The sequence below is a fragment of the Manis javanica genome, chromosome 1 (assembly GCF_040802235.1).
Source record: "Manis javanica isolate MJ-LG chromosome 1, MJ_LKY, whole genome shotgun sequence".
Lineage (NCBI taxonomy): Eukaryota > Metazoa > Chordata > Mammalia > Pholidota > Manidae > Manis > Manis javanica.
Genome location: NC_133156.1, coordinates 213,925,001 through 213,937,437, shown reverse-complemented (window position 1 = coordinate 213,937,437; position 12,437 = coordinate 213,925,001). Strand labels below are relative to the sequence as shown.

General features: G+C 41.0%; 1 protein-coding gene across 5 annotated transcripts in view; it reads left to right on the top strand.

Annotated features, from left to right (window-relative positions):
• The window catches only part of CRIM1 (cysteine rich transmembrane BMP regulator 1), a 191,626-nt gene that overhangs the window by 75,368 nt on the left and 103,821 nt on the right, over positions 1-12,437 (top strand). For 4 of the 5 annotated variants that reach the window (XM_073214387.1, XM_073214394.1, XM_073214400.1 and 1 more), the window contains 2 exons: positions 3,901-4,143; positions 5,185-5,305. In XM_073214387.1, coding sequence (XP_073070488.1) covers positions 3,901-4,143; positions 5,185-5,305 — 364 coding nt within the window. The remainder of the gene's footprint in view (positions 1-3,900; positions 4,144-5,184; positions 5,306-12,437) is intronic. The other variant, XM_073214406.1, reaches the window with a different exon arrangement.

The window sequence follows — 12,437 nt, the reverse complement described above, 5'->3', positions numbered from 1 at the left end:
TGGCTATAGTTTTCTCTCTATTTTCTGCCTGGAAGAGAGATGAAATAGAGACACAGATGAATAAATGAAACCTACTGGAAGAATTATTTGGAAACAGGATAAGAAGGTACCAGAAAACCAATCCTGATGTTATGGTACCCATAATTGGGTTTAAGTGACAGGCTGGTAACTGGCTCGCAGAGGAGGAGGAGGCTGCATGATTAAGCATCCTAGATAATCTGTTAAAAGTGTAAAGGGGGTTGAAAGGAGAAAAAAATAAAAATGAAAAGGGGGTTGAAAGAAGAATGTGAATAATTATAAAATAAAAAGATGTAGAGCTTAGAAATCTAAATTCTTTGAAAGCGGCATTTTACATTTTGCATGTCAGTCAAACAGACCTGAATCTTATGTCTGCTTGTCATGAAGTTAACACAGCCTTGAAAAATTAAGGTTAAAAACTGTTAGAGATACAAGAAGTTACCAGTCCATTGAGGGAGATTTTTATAGGTCCTTCTTGGAAATTAGATTTAAAACATGTAAGAAATAGATGATACATGAATGCCATAATCAAGAATCTTGATGGAATAGATTTGCCAGTTTGTATCCAATGAACAGAATACATGTTGTTTTCAACACCCATGTATTTTAAAGTTGGCCATAGGCCATGTACATACACAAGCATGCCAAAAAAGCAAAAACAAAAAAAGTCAAGAAATTAACAGAAGTAGAAAATTGTATAGCCTAATTCTCTGGAAACAAGACAATATAAATTAAAATCAAAAGGAAAGCTGAAAAAAAAGTCTATTAACATTCTAAAAAGTCTTTAAAGAGGAAATCAAAGTTGAATTATTCATTATTTAGAAATGAGTTATGTTGGGAGTAGGACATACAAACAATGAGAATAGAATCAAATCAATATTTGGCTAAAGTATTAAAATCACAATTAAAATTATTTGCATTGCTACAAAAATGCAATGCAATTCACCTCTAAAAAGAGATAGAGGTGAAATAAGCATTACTCTTTAAACACTAGAGGAAAAAACCATGAAATAATCCGAAAGACAAAGAAGGAAGAGATTCAAGAACATAAAAGAACTGATGAACACCTGAAGTACAAAAAACATTGAAAGTGTGATCAATAAAGCCTGAAATGAACTTAAAAATCTAGATGAACTAGATACTTTGTCGTAAAGTATGTTAGAGGTCGAACACAGGAATAATCTAATAACCAAAGAAGCAATCTGTCCCTTTTCCCTTTAAAAGAAAAAATACTGAGTCCAAATAGTCTCAGAGTGACTTGTATGAAAACATCAAAGAACAGATTAATTCCTATGTTATCTAAACTATTTTGCAGCAGAGAAAGAGGTAAAATGATAAACAGCTTGTTAAAAAAGTTAGAGTAACTCTGAAACTAAGATTGATCAGGCCAGCACCACACAGAAAAAGAGGGGGCTGCAGGCTGCTATTACTCAAGGTTGTGTATTTAAAAATCTTAAAGTGTTATGAAGCCAAATCCAGCGGGATTCCTAGGAATGGTTATCCCAAGAAAACAAGGATGGTTTAAAATCTGATTAATTACATTAATAAATTCAAGAGAAAGCTAATATGATACTATCATTTTGAGAAAAGTTGAAAAAGCATTTAATGAGATTTACCCTCATTTTTAACATCCTTAAATCCCTTCAGAAGGTTCAGCAGCTGTTTGTGGTAGCCTTCTTTATCCCACTTGCATTACAAAGGCAGTTCTTAAGAAGTAAGTCTCTTAAGACATGAACTGCCAAACACACATTAATAGGTGTCAGTGTTGGTACTGGTAAAACACAAAAGAGCAGAGTAACTAGGGAGATCTAATATGCTGGTTTTTAATGAAAACATGTTTTATTGAAGCATAGATTTGAAAGGTTTGGTTATACATACCAAATATTTTGCAGAGTAAGACAGAGAACGTGATACAGACAAAGTTCATTACAGTACATTAACAAGAGTAGAAATTAAGTGCTATTTGCAACTAAAGTCATAGTGCTCTTATTAATTATGAGGCAGTGTGTTTGTGTTTGCCAGATAAGCCGTCTACTGAATGTATTTGTTAGAAATTCCCTCTCAGTCATTCCCCATGCAGTCAAGATTCACTTTGTCCTCCTCAGCTCCGGAATTTGTTCTGTCCTCACTGATGGGTTTCCAAGAGTGGACTTATTTTTTACTTAATTACATTCTTGTCTCAAGGCTGTTACTTGGGTTATAATATGAAAATAGAATATGTGCATTCTCCGTAAATCCTGCAGCCACAGTGGCCTCCCTGCTCTTCCTGGGACACGCAGGAGTATGTTAGCTCTTCCCTCCCCTGCAATGCTCTTCTGCCAGGTATCCCGGGCCTGCCCCGTCACTCTTTCAAGTCTGACTCGGACCATATTGTAAGCCCCCACATCTTCCATACACTCTGATTCCTTCTTGCTCTGTTCTGTTTTTTCCTCATAGCACTTACCATCCTCTTCTGCTATACAGTTTGCTTATTGGTAATGTTTCTTATTTACTTTAGTTCACCCTACACTGCACTGTAAGCTGTATGAGGGCAGGGACCTACACCTGTTCTCTCTGTGGCGTGTCCCAGGCTGCTGGGAGAGCAGGTGTTCAGTAAATGTGTTTGACCAATTTTACTAGAACACTGAGTAGGAAGGCTCTCCCACACTATGTTTTGATTAGACAAGAAGCGGTTAGACAAGGAAAGTGGACAGTGACTGGAAAGACAGAGCAGTCAAGGTGGAAAATAACCTGAGGAACAGAACACTTGGTTTTTTAAGTAGATCTGCTTTTGTAATATAATGAGATAAGTGAACTGGAAATGAGAAGGCCTAGATTCTTGCTTAAATTTTACCACTGATCTTAGGCAGATCACCTCAACTCTTGGGCTTCAAGTTCTTCATCTATAAAACAGACTAAAATTTTTAGTTTAGAAGAGTAAACTAGGTGACCTCTTTGGTCTAACCCTGCTTCCAGGCTCTGGGTGGGTGTTACTTCTGGGAACACAGAGCTTCTGGTAAACACACCCCAACACTGCATGGCATCTTCACCCAACATTTTCTGAGCTCTTCTCTCACCAAAGGTCATGGATCTATGATGATATGCTTTGGGTTTGCTTCAGTCTTTCCTCAAGGACCTAATGTTGGTACAGGTTTCTTGAAGAAACTGAGCTATGGATTGGGGCTGTAGAAGCTTGATTGATTTATCTTTAAAATTGGGGTGTAGCAGTGGGTCAGGACATAAGAGTAGAGGAGGAGAATGAGGTACATTTATTTAATGGGTCTCTACTAGAGATAGAAACAGATGTCATTTAGGGAGATTACATGGGAATTTGGCTCATTATCAATCCATCTTGCTAAGTTTCCACATCATGGAATCATATAATCTTAGTAAGTTTGTCTCCTCAAAATTCATAGCTTGGAGGTCAATTTCTTCCATGTTGAATACTGTGTACCTTGTCTTCAGTCCCTAAAGTAGCCTTGATTAATTTGTGGGTCTGTTTTGTGTTTAAATGTATACTATTTCCAAAGAGCAGCCCTTAAAACGCCTTTTAAATGCAAAGATATTTCAGTTAGTGACAGAGTCCAGTTTTCAGATTCTCTGAATCCCACAGGCACCTCCTGTTTGCCTTTCTTCATTTTGGTGGGTGGGCTGGACATTGATTGTTCCACACCAGTGAGGGGGAAGGTGGGAAGGCCTCTGCAGCCTCACATTCCAGTGTCACGTGCAGATCTCAGAGACTTTCATGGTTGGCTGAACTGATCTGGAGGGTCCCCACCATAGTTCTTTCTCTCCCCTCCTCTTCAGTTAGTCAGGAAATAGGTCGTCAGGACTGCTGGTGCTTCTGACAAAAGGGCCCTGCGCTGCCTCAGGCATGTGCTAAATTCTTTCTCTCCCATTTAGAAGAGAAGCCAGATTGCTCCAAGGCCCGCTGTGAAGTCCAGTTCTCTCCGCGTTGTCCAGAAGATTCTGTTCTGATCGAGGGCTATGCACCCCCCGGGGAGTGCTGCCCCTTACCCAGCCGCTGTGTGTGCAACCCTGCGGGCTGTCTGCGCAAAGTCTGTCAGCCGGGATACCTGAACATCCTAGTGTCAAAAGCCTCAGGGAAGCCGGGAGAGTGTTGTGACCTCTATGAGTGCAAACCAGGTACACACGAGCTTTGTCCCAGCAGCCTTGATCCTCTTGCACCCCAAGGGAGCAGGCCCCTGCCCCGCTACCCCTACACCTCTTCTCCAGGTAATGCTGGGCATCTCAGTCCCCTGCCAGTCAGCCACCTTGGGCTACTGGCAGCCTGACTTCTGGCCTTCTATTCAGAACCAATGATGATCCATTGTACATAGCAGTGCCTTCAGGGAGGGTCTGTGGCTTTTTCTCTTCTTTCTTTTATTTTCTTTCAAGGCATGCTTGGTCGGGGAAGTGGGATCCAGATTCTGATACTGTGTCTACTTGCTGCGTTCCCTCAGAGAAGTCATAGACCTCATTTTCACATATATCTGTCACTTTAAAGTATTACACCTAAAAACAATCATCATACAAAAAACAGAAAGTTATTTTTAGATAAATATGTGCATCAAAATGCCAGACACTCACAATGAAATTCTCAGCCCCGGTGTTTCCCCTTGTCAGTTCCCCTCTTTCCATCCGGTGACTTTATAGCATGTGCTAAGTCATCTTTGACTATTTTCTCACCTTCTTTGCTGCATTTGATTTGTTGCGGTGTCCCAGCTGTTTCTTGCTTTATATTACTTCTAACATCCTTATTCTGATGTGGTCTGTGAACAGGTATGGACTGTAGTGATTTCCTCTTCGAAGTTTTAAACTCTTGGTTATACTCTTTGTAACTGCTAGTTAAATGCCTTAAGCAAAGCAATCCTTTATCCATCTCTTGAACTGTTCTATCAGAAATGCCTCTGGCTGACTATCACCATCCGTGTAACCATCCTGGTTTAACTCTGTCTCTCTCTGTGTTTTCATCTTAACTCTTAAATGTCTGCTTTCCTTGCACAGAAAAGTTGGGACATACTGCAGTTCTCTAACATTAATTGCAATAAAAATGCCAGTACTAGGTAGGATAGGGTTTCTGGGAAGGAGGGAAACTGCAGAAATTTGTCAAGAGCCAGTGTTTCATTTGGGATTCAAAATGCAAGGAAATGGAACAGTAAATGGAACCTCTGTTTGCCCTTTCAGTGTTCAGCGTGGACTGCAGCACCGTGGAGTGCCCCTCCATTCAGCAGGCCGTGTGCCCCCTGGACAGCTACGAGACTCAAGTCAGACTCACGGCAGATGGTTGCTGCACCTTGCCAACAAGGTCGGTTGGTCTTCAGTTTACCAAGCTCTCTCCTCTGTCTTGTGTATTAGCACAGTTTCAAGTAGTTTGTTTTCCCAGTATTAGCAAAACCTAATATTCTCCTGTTTCTGGAGAAATCACTGACTTGTTACTAGGATTTGGTATTTACCTGTATGGTTCCTTGGATCAAAGTCAGGTGTCTTCAGGTTAAGTCAGCTAATCCTTACAAATTCTTCATGGGAGTGTCTGTGTACTTTTGCAGCCTGGTAACAGTATTTGCAAAGATGTATGTAGCCAGGGAAGCAGCGAGGTACCATCCACAGTAGGCATGTCATTTCAACTCTGTAGCGAATCTTCTAGGTGCTTAACCATTGTGTCCAATGTGATGAAACACTACATGCACCACAGAATTGCTCCTCAGGGATCCTTAACATTTGCAGTCGCACTTCTACCCAGACCTGTTACTTGCTACGGCAAAGAGGAGCCAGTGTTCTCATAATCTTTCTGGAGAAAAAAAACACATCTCTCTTTGGCTTGATGGGAGAAAAGCTGCTTTAATTTTCATTGTGGTAGCAGGACATCCACTGAGGCCAACAAGACTAGGCTTACTACTGAACCTGAGGGTCCCTGTCCTTGACAGTCTTCATAGCACCACTGTATTACTGGCCCTTCGTGCTTCGCTTTGGGAAAGACCGTGCTTAGAATCGTGGGTTCATGTTCTGTCTCCCCCACTGAGATGCCTGCCTTCTTCCCTGCCATGACCTCTCCTCTATCTTTCCCAGGCCAAACATCATCATTTTGACTAACTGATCTCATTTCTTCCAAATTTGCTCTACATTTAATATCCAGACATAAAACAGTGCCTTATTTAACTCCATTGCTAACCTCTGTCTCCCTCAGTCCCAGTGCAAAGTACTTAGCATCGCTGTTTGTCGCATGAGTAGTTGTGATTATACAAAGGGCTTGATAAAATGGGAATATATGGCCCATAGTTAAGGTAAGTATGAGTTATTTGCCCATATCTGTAGTAGACATCCAGAGTTTATTCTGGTAATTGCTTTTTTCTTCTTTCTTCCCATAAAATACATTAGTCCCTTGGCATCTCCAAACCTTTGTCCTGCCAGAAACCCAAGGATTCTCTCTGACATATTTTACATGACTTGCCCAATCCTTTGTACTCTATCATAAAACAGATACAAAGATTTTTGTGAAGATAACATACTAACAGTGGTGCAGCCCCTTCTTATGACATTATGATGGGATAATTTATGTGAGGATGCTCGGAAAGGGGTGAATTATTATGCAGACATAAGGTATTGCTAATCAGGAGTGGAGAAAAATGGAGCATTATGAAGAGTAACAGATGTCCCTTCAAGGTCTTCATGAAAAGAAAGGTGGCACACTGTATTAGAGAACCTTAATTAATCAAAACTAAGCCAGTTGTTAATTAACAAGTCCTAAAGTGAGGAAGAAGCACAATTCTCAGTTCACTATTATAAACATAATACAGCACCATCTGCATGTGGGAGGCACAGTAGGCTATTTTTCAGTCATGCTGGGGGGTGAAATGGGTAGAAGCTCCAGGAAGACATTTAATCTGAGTTTAAGGGGAAAAAATTTCTCATGACTAATGATGTACAGCAGTGAATTAGGCTGCTTCCTGAGACAGACTGAGCTCCCTGAAGCTGGAGAGAATTCTTTCCGTCTGAATGGCCACCTGCCAGGAATGCTTAGAAGAAAGGGTACGTTGGAAAGTAGGTCCAACTAGATGCCTTCCGTTTTATCTCCAAGCTTCCGTGAGGCTTATAAATATAAACCTTAGGATGCCTAGTTATCATTGTGTTGATGTAATTTTGACTTTGCCATTTAGAACTAAAGAATGGTCAAAGGGGCCACTAATGAAGAAACTAAAAAAGTGGAGAAGGAAGTCATTCAAAATCCCTCTGTGAATTATTTGCAGGGAAGAAATAAGTTCTCACAGCCCTGTAGTTTCCTGTATTGTCAATGGTCAGTGACCCACATCCCCCTGCCCCATCTCCATGTGCATTCTGTGTTCCCACCTGGACAAGGCCCCTCCACATCCACTCGTGCCCTGTGCCTTTGCATTTGCAGCTGACTCTTACGCATCGCCTACTTTTCCTTCTCTTTGAAGTGTTTTCAGTCTCCAGCCCCTATGGATGACTCAGATGGCCCTCCTCTGCTCCCTTGTAATTTAATTCCCATTTATCTCTTGTAGCATTCTTCATAATACATTGAAATCATTGGTTATTTTTTTCAATCTCTCTTACTCTGTGTGATCTCAAGGAAAGGGAGTATTTTGTGGCCTTTAGTACCTAGAACAGGGCATGGCATGATACATCAACCTATATTTACTTATTGATGAATGAGTGAGTGAATGAATGAACAAGTCCATTCTTAGCCATGATGACTTAAATGTTGAAGAAGAGAAAAACAATGGACATTTTTAGTTTCTTGTTGTCTTCTGCCATTGGGTATTCTAACTTTAAAGACTTGGCAGTTTCCCCCAGCTCCCTCCGCTATGGCCCATTCTCAGCACTGCAGAAGCTCTCCATTCCAAGTGCTGAGATGACCTCTCAAAGCAAGAGAGACCTTTATCTCTTCCTTCCACGTTTTCTAATACTGTTCATCCTGCAGGACTGCAGCTAATTCCCACTTTACCCACAAGGTTTTTGTACTTAACCAACATCATCCTACTCTGTAGAAACTCCCAACATATCCTTTTCTCTGTTGCCAAATAATCGTATATTTCCTTGCCTTGTTATTTAACTGTTACATAAAGTCTTGTCTCGCCAACTAACAGATGTTTCTAGAGGTCAGGAGTTGTGTCTTCCTCTTTCTCTTCCTCTGTGTATGCATTAATGCTGAGTGAATTGGCAAATGCAGAGTAAGCTCACACTACGGCTTAACCCAGTTTAGCATATTGTGTGGGTTCCCACTTATTAAGGAAGATGATAAACAGGTCATACTTCGGTAAGAAAATAATAACCCAAACAATCGTGTAAAAATGGAAATAAAAGGAGAGCCTAACATGTAGTAATAGGAGTAATATTTTAATAGAAACAAACTATGTAACTTTATTCTTGTGTGTGATCCATGTCAAAGGTTCTTCCATTAAGAGCATGATGTTTAGGTATAAAGAAGAGCATTTTAGAATATGTAAAATCATGTTATGATTATTTGACCTTTACTAGCATACTTAGAAAGAGCAATTATTAAGAGCATAGAGCCATTTGAGATCAAAATTGGTTACTTGGAGAATTTAGCAGGGGAAGCCATTCACAATTAGGACAAAGGTAAGCTATCTGAAACTTCAGCAGTGGAGATTTACCTGAGGTGAAAGTAACAAATCCTTTTTAGTAAGGATTTATAGTACTTCTATCAACTAGAAAAGAAGTTTGAGGACCTTTCCCCTCTCATCCTGAAGAATAAATGCCCTTCTGCATTCCCATCCAAACGGAATTGCCATTCCCAGTGAGACATTTTAGCCATTCAAGCCTGACCACCGTATTTCTGTGCGAGGCTTTGCTCGACCTGTGAACTTCTGTTGAACTGTCTGCTTTCAGTTCACTCATTCATTCAGTTATTCATACATTCCTCAGACATGCATTGAGCTCTTGCAGGTGATAGGCACTCCCCTCTAGGTGTTCTTGCCATGCATGGATATCTCACTGCACTTTGATGCCTGACAAGTACTGGTTCCCCCACCTACCTCTGCCCTTCCAAGTGCCGGTTGTTCCTTTGCTTGCTGCATCTCTGCTTTTCCTGAATAACCCATCCATTTTCCAGTCTTCTCTCTCTTCTGAACTTCATCCTGTTAAGACATCATTTCTGTATGTGACATAGTTACCTTTTAATCATTTTTAATTTTTCCTTTCTTCAGCTAGGTTTAAGTTTCTACACACCTTGCCAATTCTTTTCATCCTTTCCTCTTCTGTTGGCACTGGAGTATGATGTGAGCTCTACAACAGCGCATCATACCTTTCAGAAGAGAGTGAATAGGAGTGACAGTTTAGTGGCTCTGCACCTTACACTGCATGATGACAAAAAGGAAAAATGGGACTGTCCACGGAGCTCATGACACCTTAGGGTTATTGGCAGACCTTTGTGTGCGTGTGCGTGAGTGCACACAGATGGTGTCACACCGAAGGAGCTTACAGCAGAAAATTATGTCATATACAGTAATCTGAATAATGTCTTTGCAGAGAGGAAAAAGTCTTCAATATCATGCAGGAGCATAACGATGGCAGCCTCACTGTGTAAACGTGCTTGCTATTTACAAAGCACTTTCACTTTCCTTGTTCTTTTTTTTTATCATCATTCTAGGAATTTATAGATACAAAAATAGGCTGAGAGAACTTGTGTAAAATCATAAATGTTCTCTGGTACAAGAGACAGAGCAGGTCTAAGTCTTCAACCCAGGTTCTTTGATTTAAAGCCCTGTCCTCTCCATGGAGGTATTTTTTGAAAACAATGTTCTGTGGTGTTTTTAAGTCCGGGAAATATATCAATGGATGTGAGTTTATAGCTTACCAACATATTATTTATTGTGGACATTAACACAATGTACATATGTTTCAATTACTTATTATTATGTAATAAGCCATCCACAAAAGTAGCAACTTAGAACAACAAAGATTTACTGTTTACCATGACTCTGTGTTAACCAACTGGGTCATTCTTCTATAGTCAGCTGGCAGGTTGTTGGGGGCTGGGCGGTCCCAGGTGGCTCACGCGCGTGTCTGGGAACCCAGCTGGGAGGACTGGAAGGGCCTAGCACCCCCCGTATGGTCTTTCATCTTAGGCTTCTTCACACAATGGCAGACATGAGAGAGAGAGAGAGGAAGGAGCAAAGCCTGCAGAGACCAAGACTTGGGAGTCGTACAGCATCACCTCCACCATATTCTGTTGGTCAAAGCCAGTCACTGTGTGAGCCCTGATTCAAAGAGTAGGACAGTATTCCCACCTCTTGATGGGAGAAGCTGCAAAGGATTTGTGGCCATTTTAATCTATCATAACATACATTTACCTGAGATATGTGCCCTTTAGATTCTATTTTCTCACTGCAAAAAATTGGTGGAGTGCTGCAGACACAGGACCCTTTCCCAAAGACTAATGTCCTTCTGGTCCTGGGAGCCTGGGTCCTCAGGTGTAATTCAGGGAGCCTTGCAGTTAAGCTCCTTCCCTTCAGCAGCTGCCATCCTGCTTCTTTCCTCGCCTGCCAGTCAGCAGTCCGCCCAGGAGCAGGTACATGATTTAAGAGCCTCTGAGCACCACCTCAGCTCAAGCATCAGTTAGCTAACCATTATTTTTAATTCTGTTCCTTAAGGAATGTTGTGACTACTTAGGTAAAGTTGGTTTTCTCTCATCACACAACAAGGAATGCCATTTTTGGATGCCACAAGATCTAACTGGTAAAACCAAGTCAATTTTTAAAACAAACACTCAAAAAATGCTTTGAGGATATTGCATAGAAATTCTCCTCTGTAATGGCCTTTTAGCTATAATGATTGCCAGAGAGACGTGCTTGGTGGGTAGATCCAGCCGGGGCTGTACATCTTTGCATCCCATGTTTTCCTGTGACATCCATCCCAAGAGAACATTTACCCTACACTCCTCACTCTTGGCTGTGTCCAGTGTATGTGCCTGATTTTACAAAGTCTTTGCCTTTGCCTCGGTAATTGCACCAGTTTTTTTAGGTATGGGCTTACAGGGTAGATATCAACTAGTTAAAAATCTGGACAGCAATATATGCATCTTCCACATTTCCACTGTAAGTCCAGTGAAGTTTCTAGCACCCTTGTGCCTTTTGACTTGTCATTCAAATATTTTTGTTTTTATTAAGATGAATGAAATACATTATGGACAGTCACTCATTCTCAATTTATATTAATGAGATATGTCCCAAACTTTTTCTTTTGAAATGTTGTTTTCAATTTCTGTCTGTACATACACATTCCTTAAAAGTTACTGAGAAAAATCTAAACCAGTTATTTTGAGGCATAAATTAATTAAGTCATTATTTATAATGTTCAGAAACTTAAAATAGGGTTTCTTTTGGGTTGTGCCCTGTGCAGCGAGCCAGATTCCCAAGCTTCCTCCAGGCCCAGCCTCTCCCTGACTAGCGGGTCTGATTCTCTTCCAGGACCTATATTTGGAACATTTTATCTCTTGCTTTCTGAGGCACTATTCTGAAAATTGCATTTTATTTTTAAATCAAGACTTAGAAGCATTCTAAACGTTTTTTCCCCTAAGCCAGAATAATTAAACATTTTAGTTTATCTGTTAGCTTAAATCTTCACTAATGTGTGACTTCGGTTTTCACCAAAAAATGTAATAGAATATCTTGAGCACGTTAGACTCTAAGCACTGTTCCATGGGACATGTAGATGAGCCTGCACCATAGTGTTCCCCACCAGGAGGCAGGTTGTATGGCTCTTCCATGGAGAGGGAGCATTGTGAGCTGGAAGGGTCCTGCCTGGTGAAGGGTAGAGCCAGGCTGTGTGAGCACAGACCACCAGGCAGAACCGTCCCCCTGTGACCCTCAGCTCACTCCCCACCAGCGCCACCCTGACACCACCACTCAGGGGACCTAGCATTATTGCTTGTCCCACACTTCGTCTGTAAGCAAGTGTGTACATGTGAGTAAACCATTCAGCAGCTGAAGAACACTCTGCCACACACCACCAGGTGCCGTGCAGAGAAAGCACATACCTGGATGTTGAGTGCTAGAATCCAGGTCCCCTTCTGCATGAATTTGGACAAGATTCTCATGTCGTCTGGGTCTCTTTTCTTATCTGAGGAATTTCGTGGTCTCAGAAGTAACTTCTACCTTGAAATTCTTTGACTTTTCCAAACCTTTCAGAGGGGAGGGAACCCAAACTGCTGGTGATAGGAGACTCCTGGGCAAGAAAGGAGAAGGAGGATTTTAGAAAATTCCGAGACTCAGAGGATAACAGGAGAGAGATGTGGTTTGCATAGGGATAGGAAGGGAAGAAAGTCCAAAGGAAGTCATAAAATAATATGGCTACGTTTTTTTCATTTTATTAAAAGAAAACAGGAAAGGGAAAATAAAATAAACTATTTTAGACTAATGATTTAAACCAGGGTACTCAGAATGGTTGAATTGTGTAAA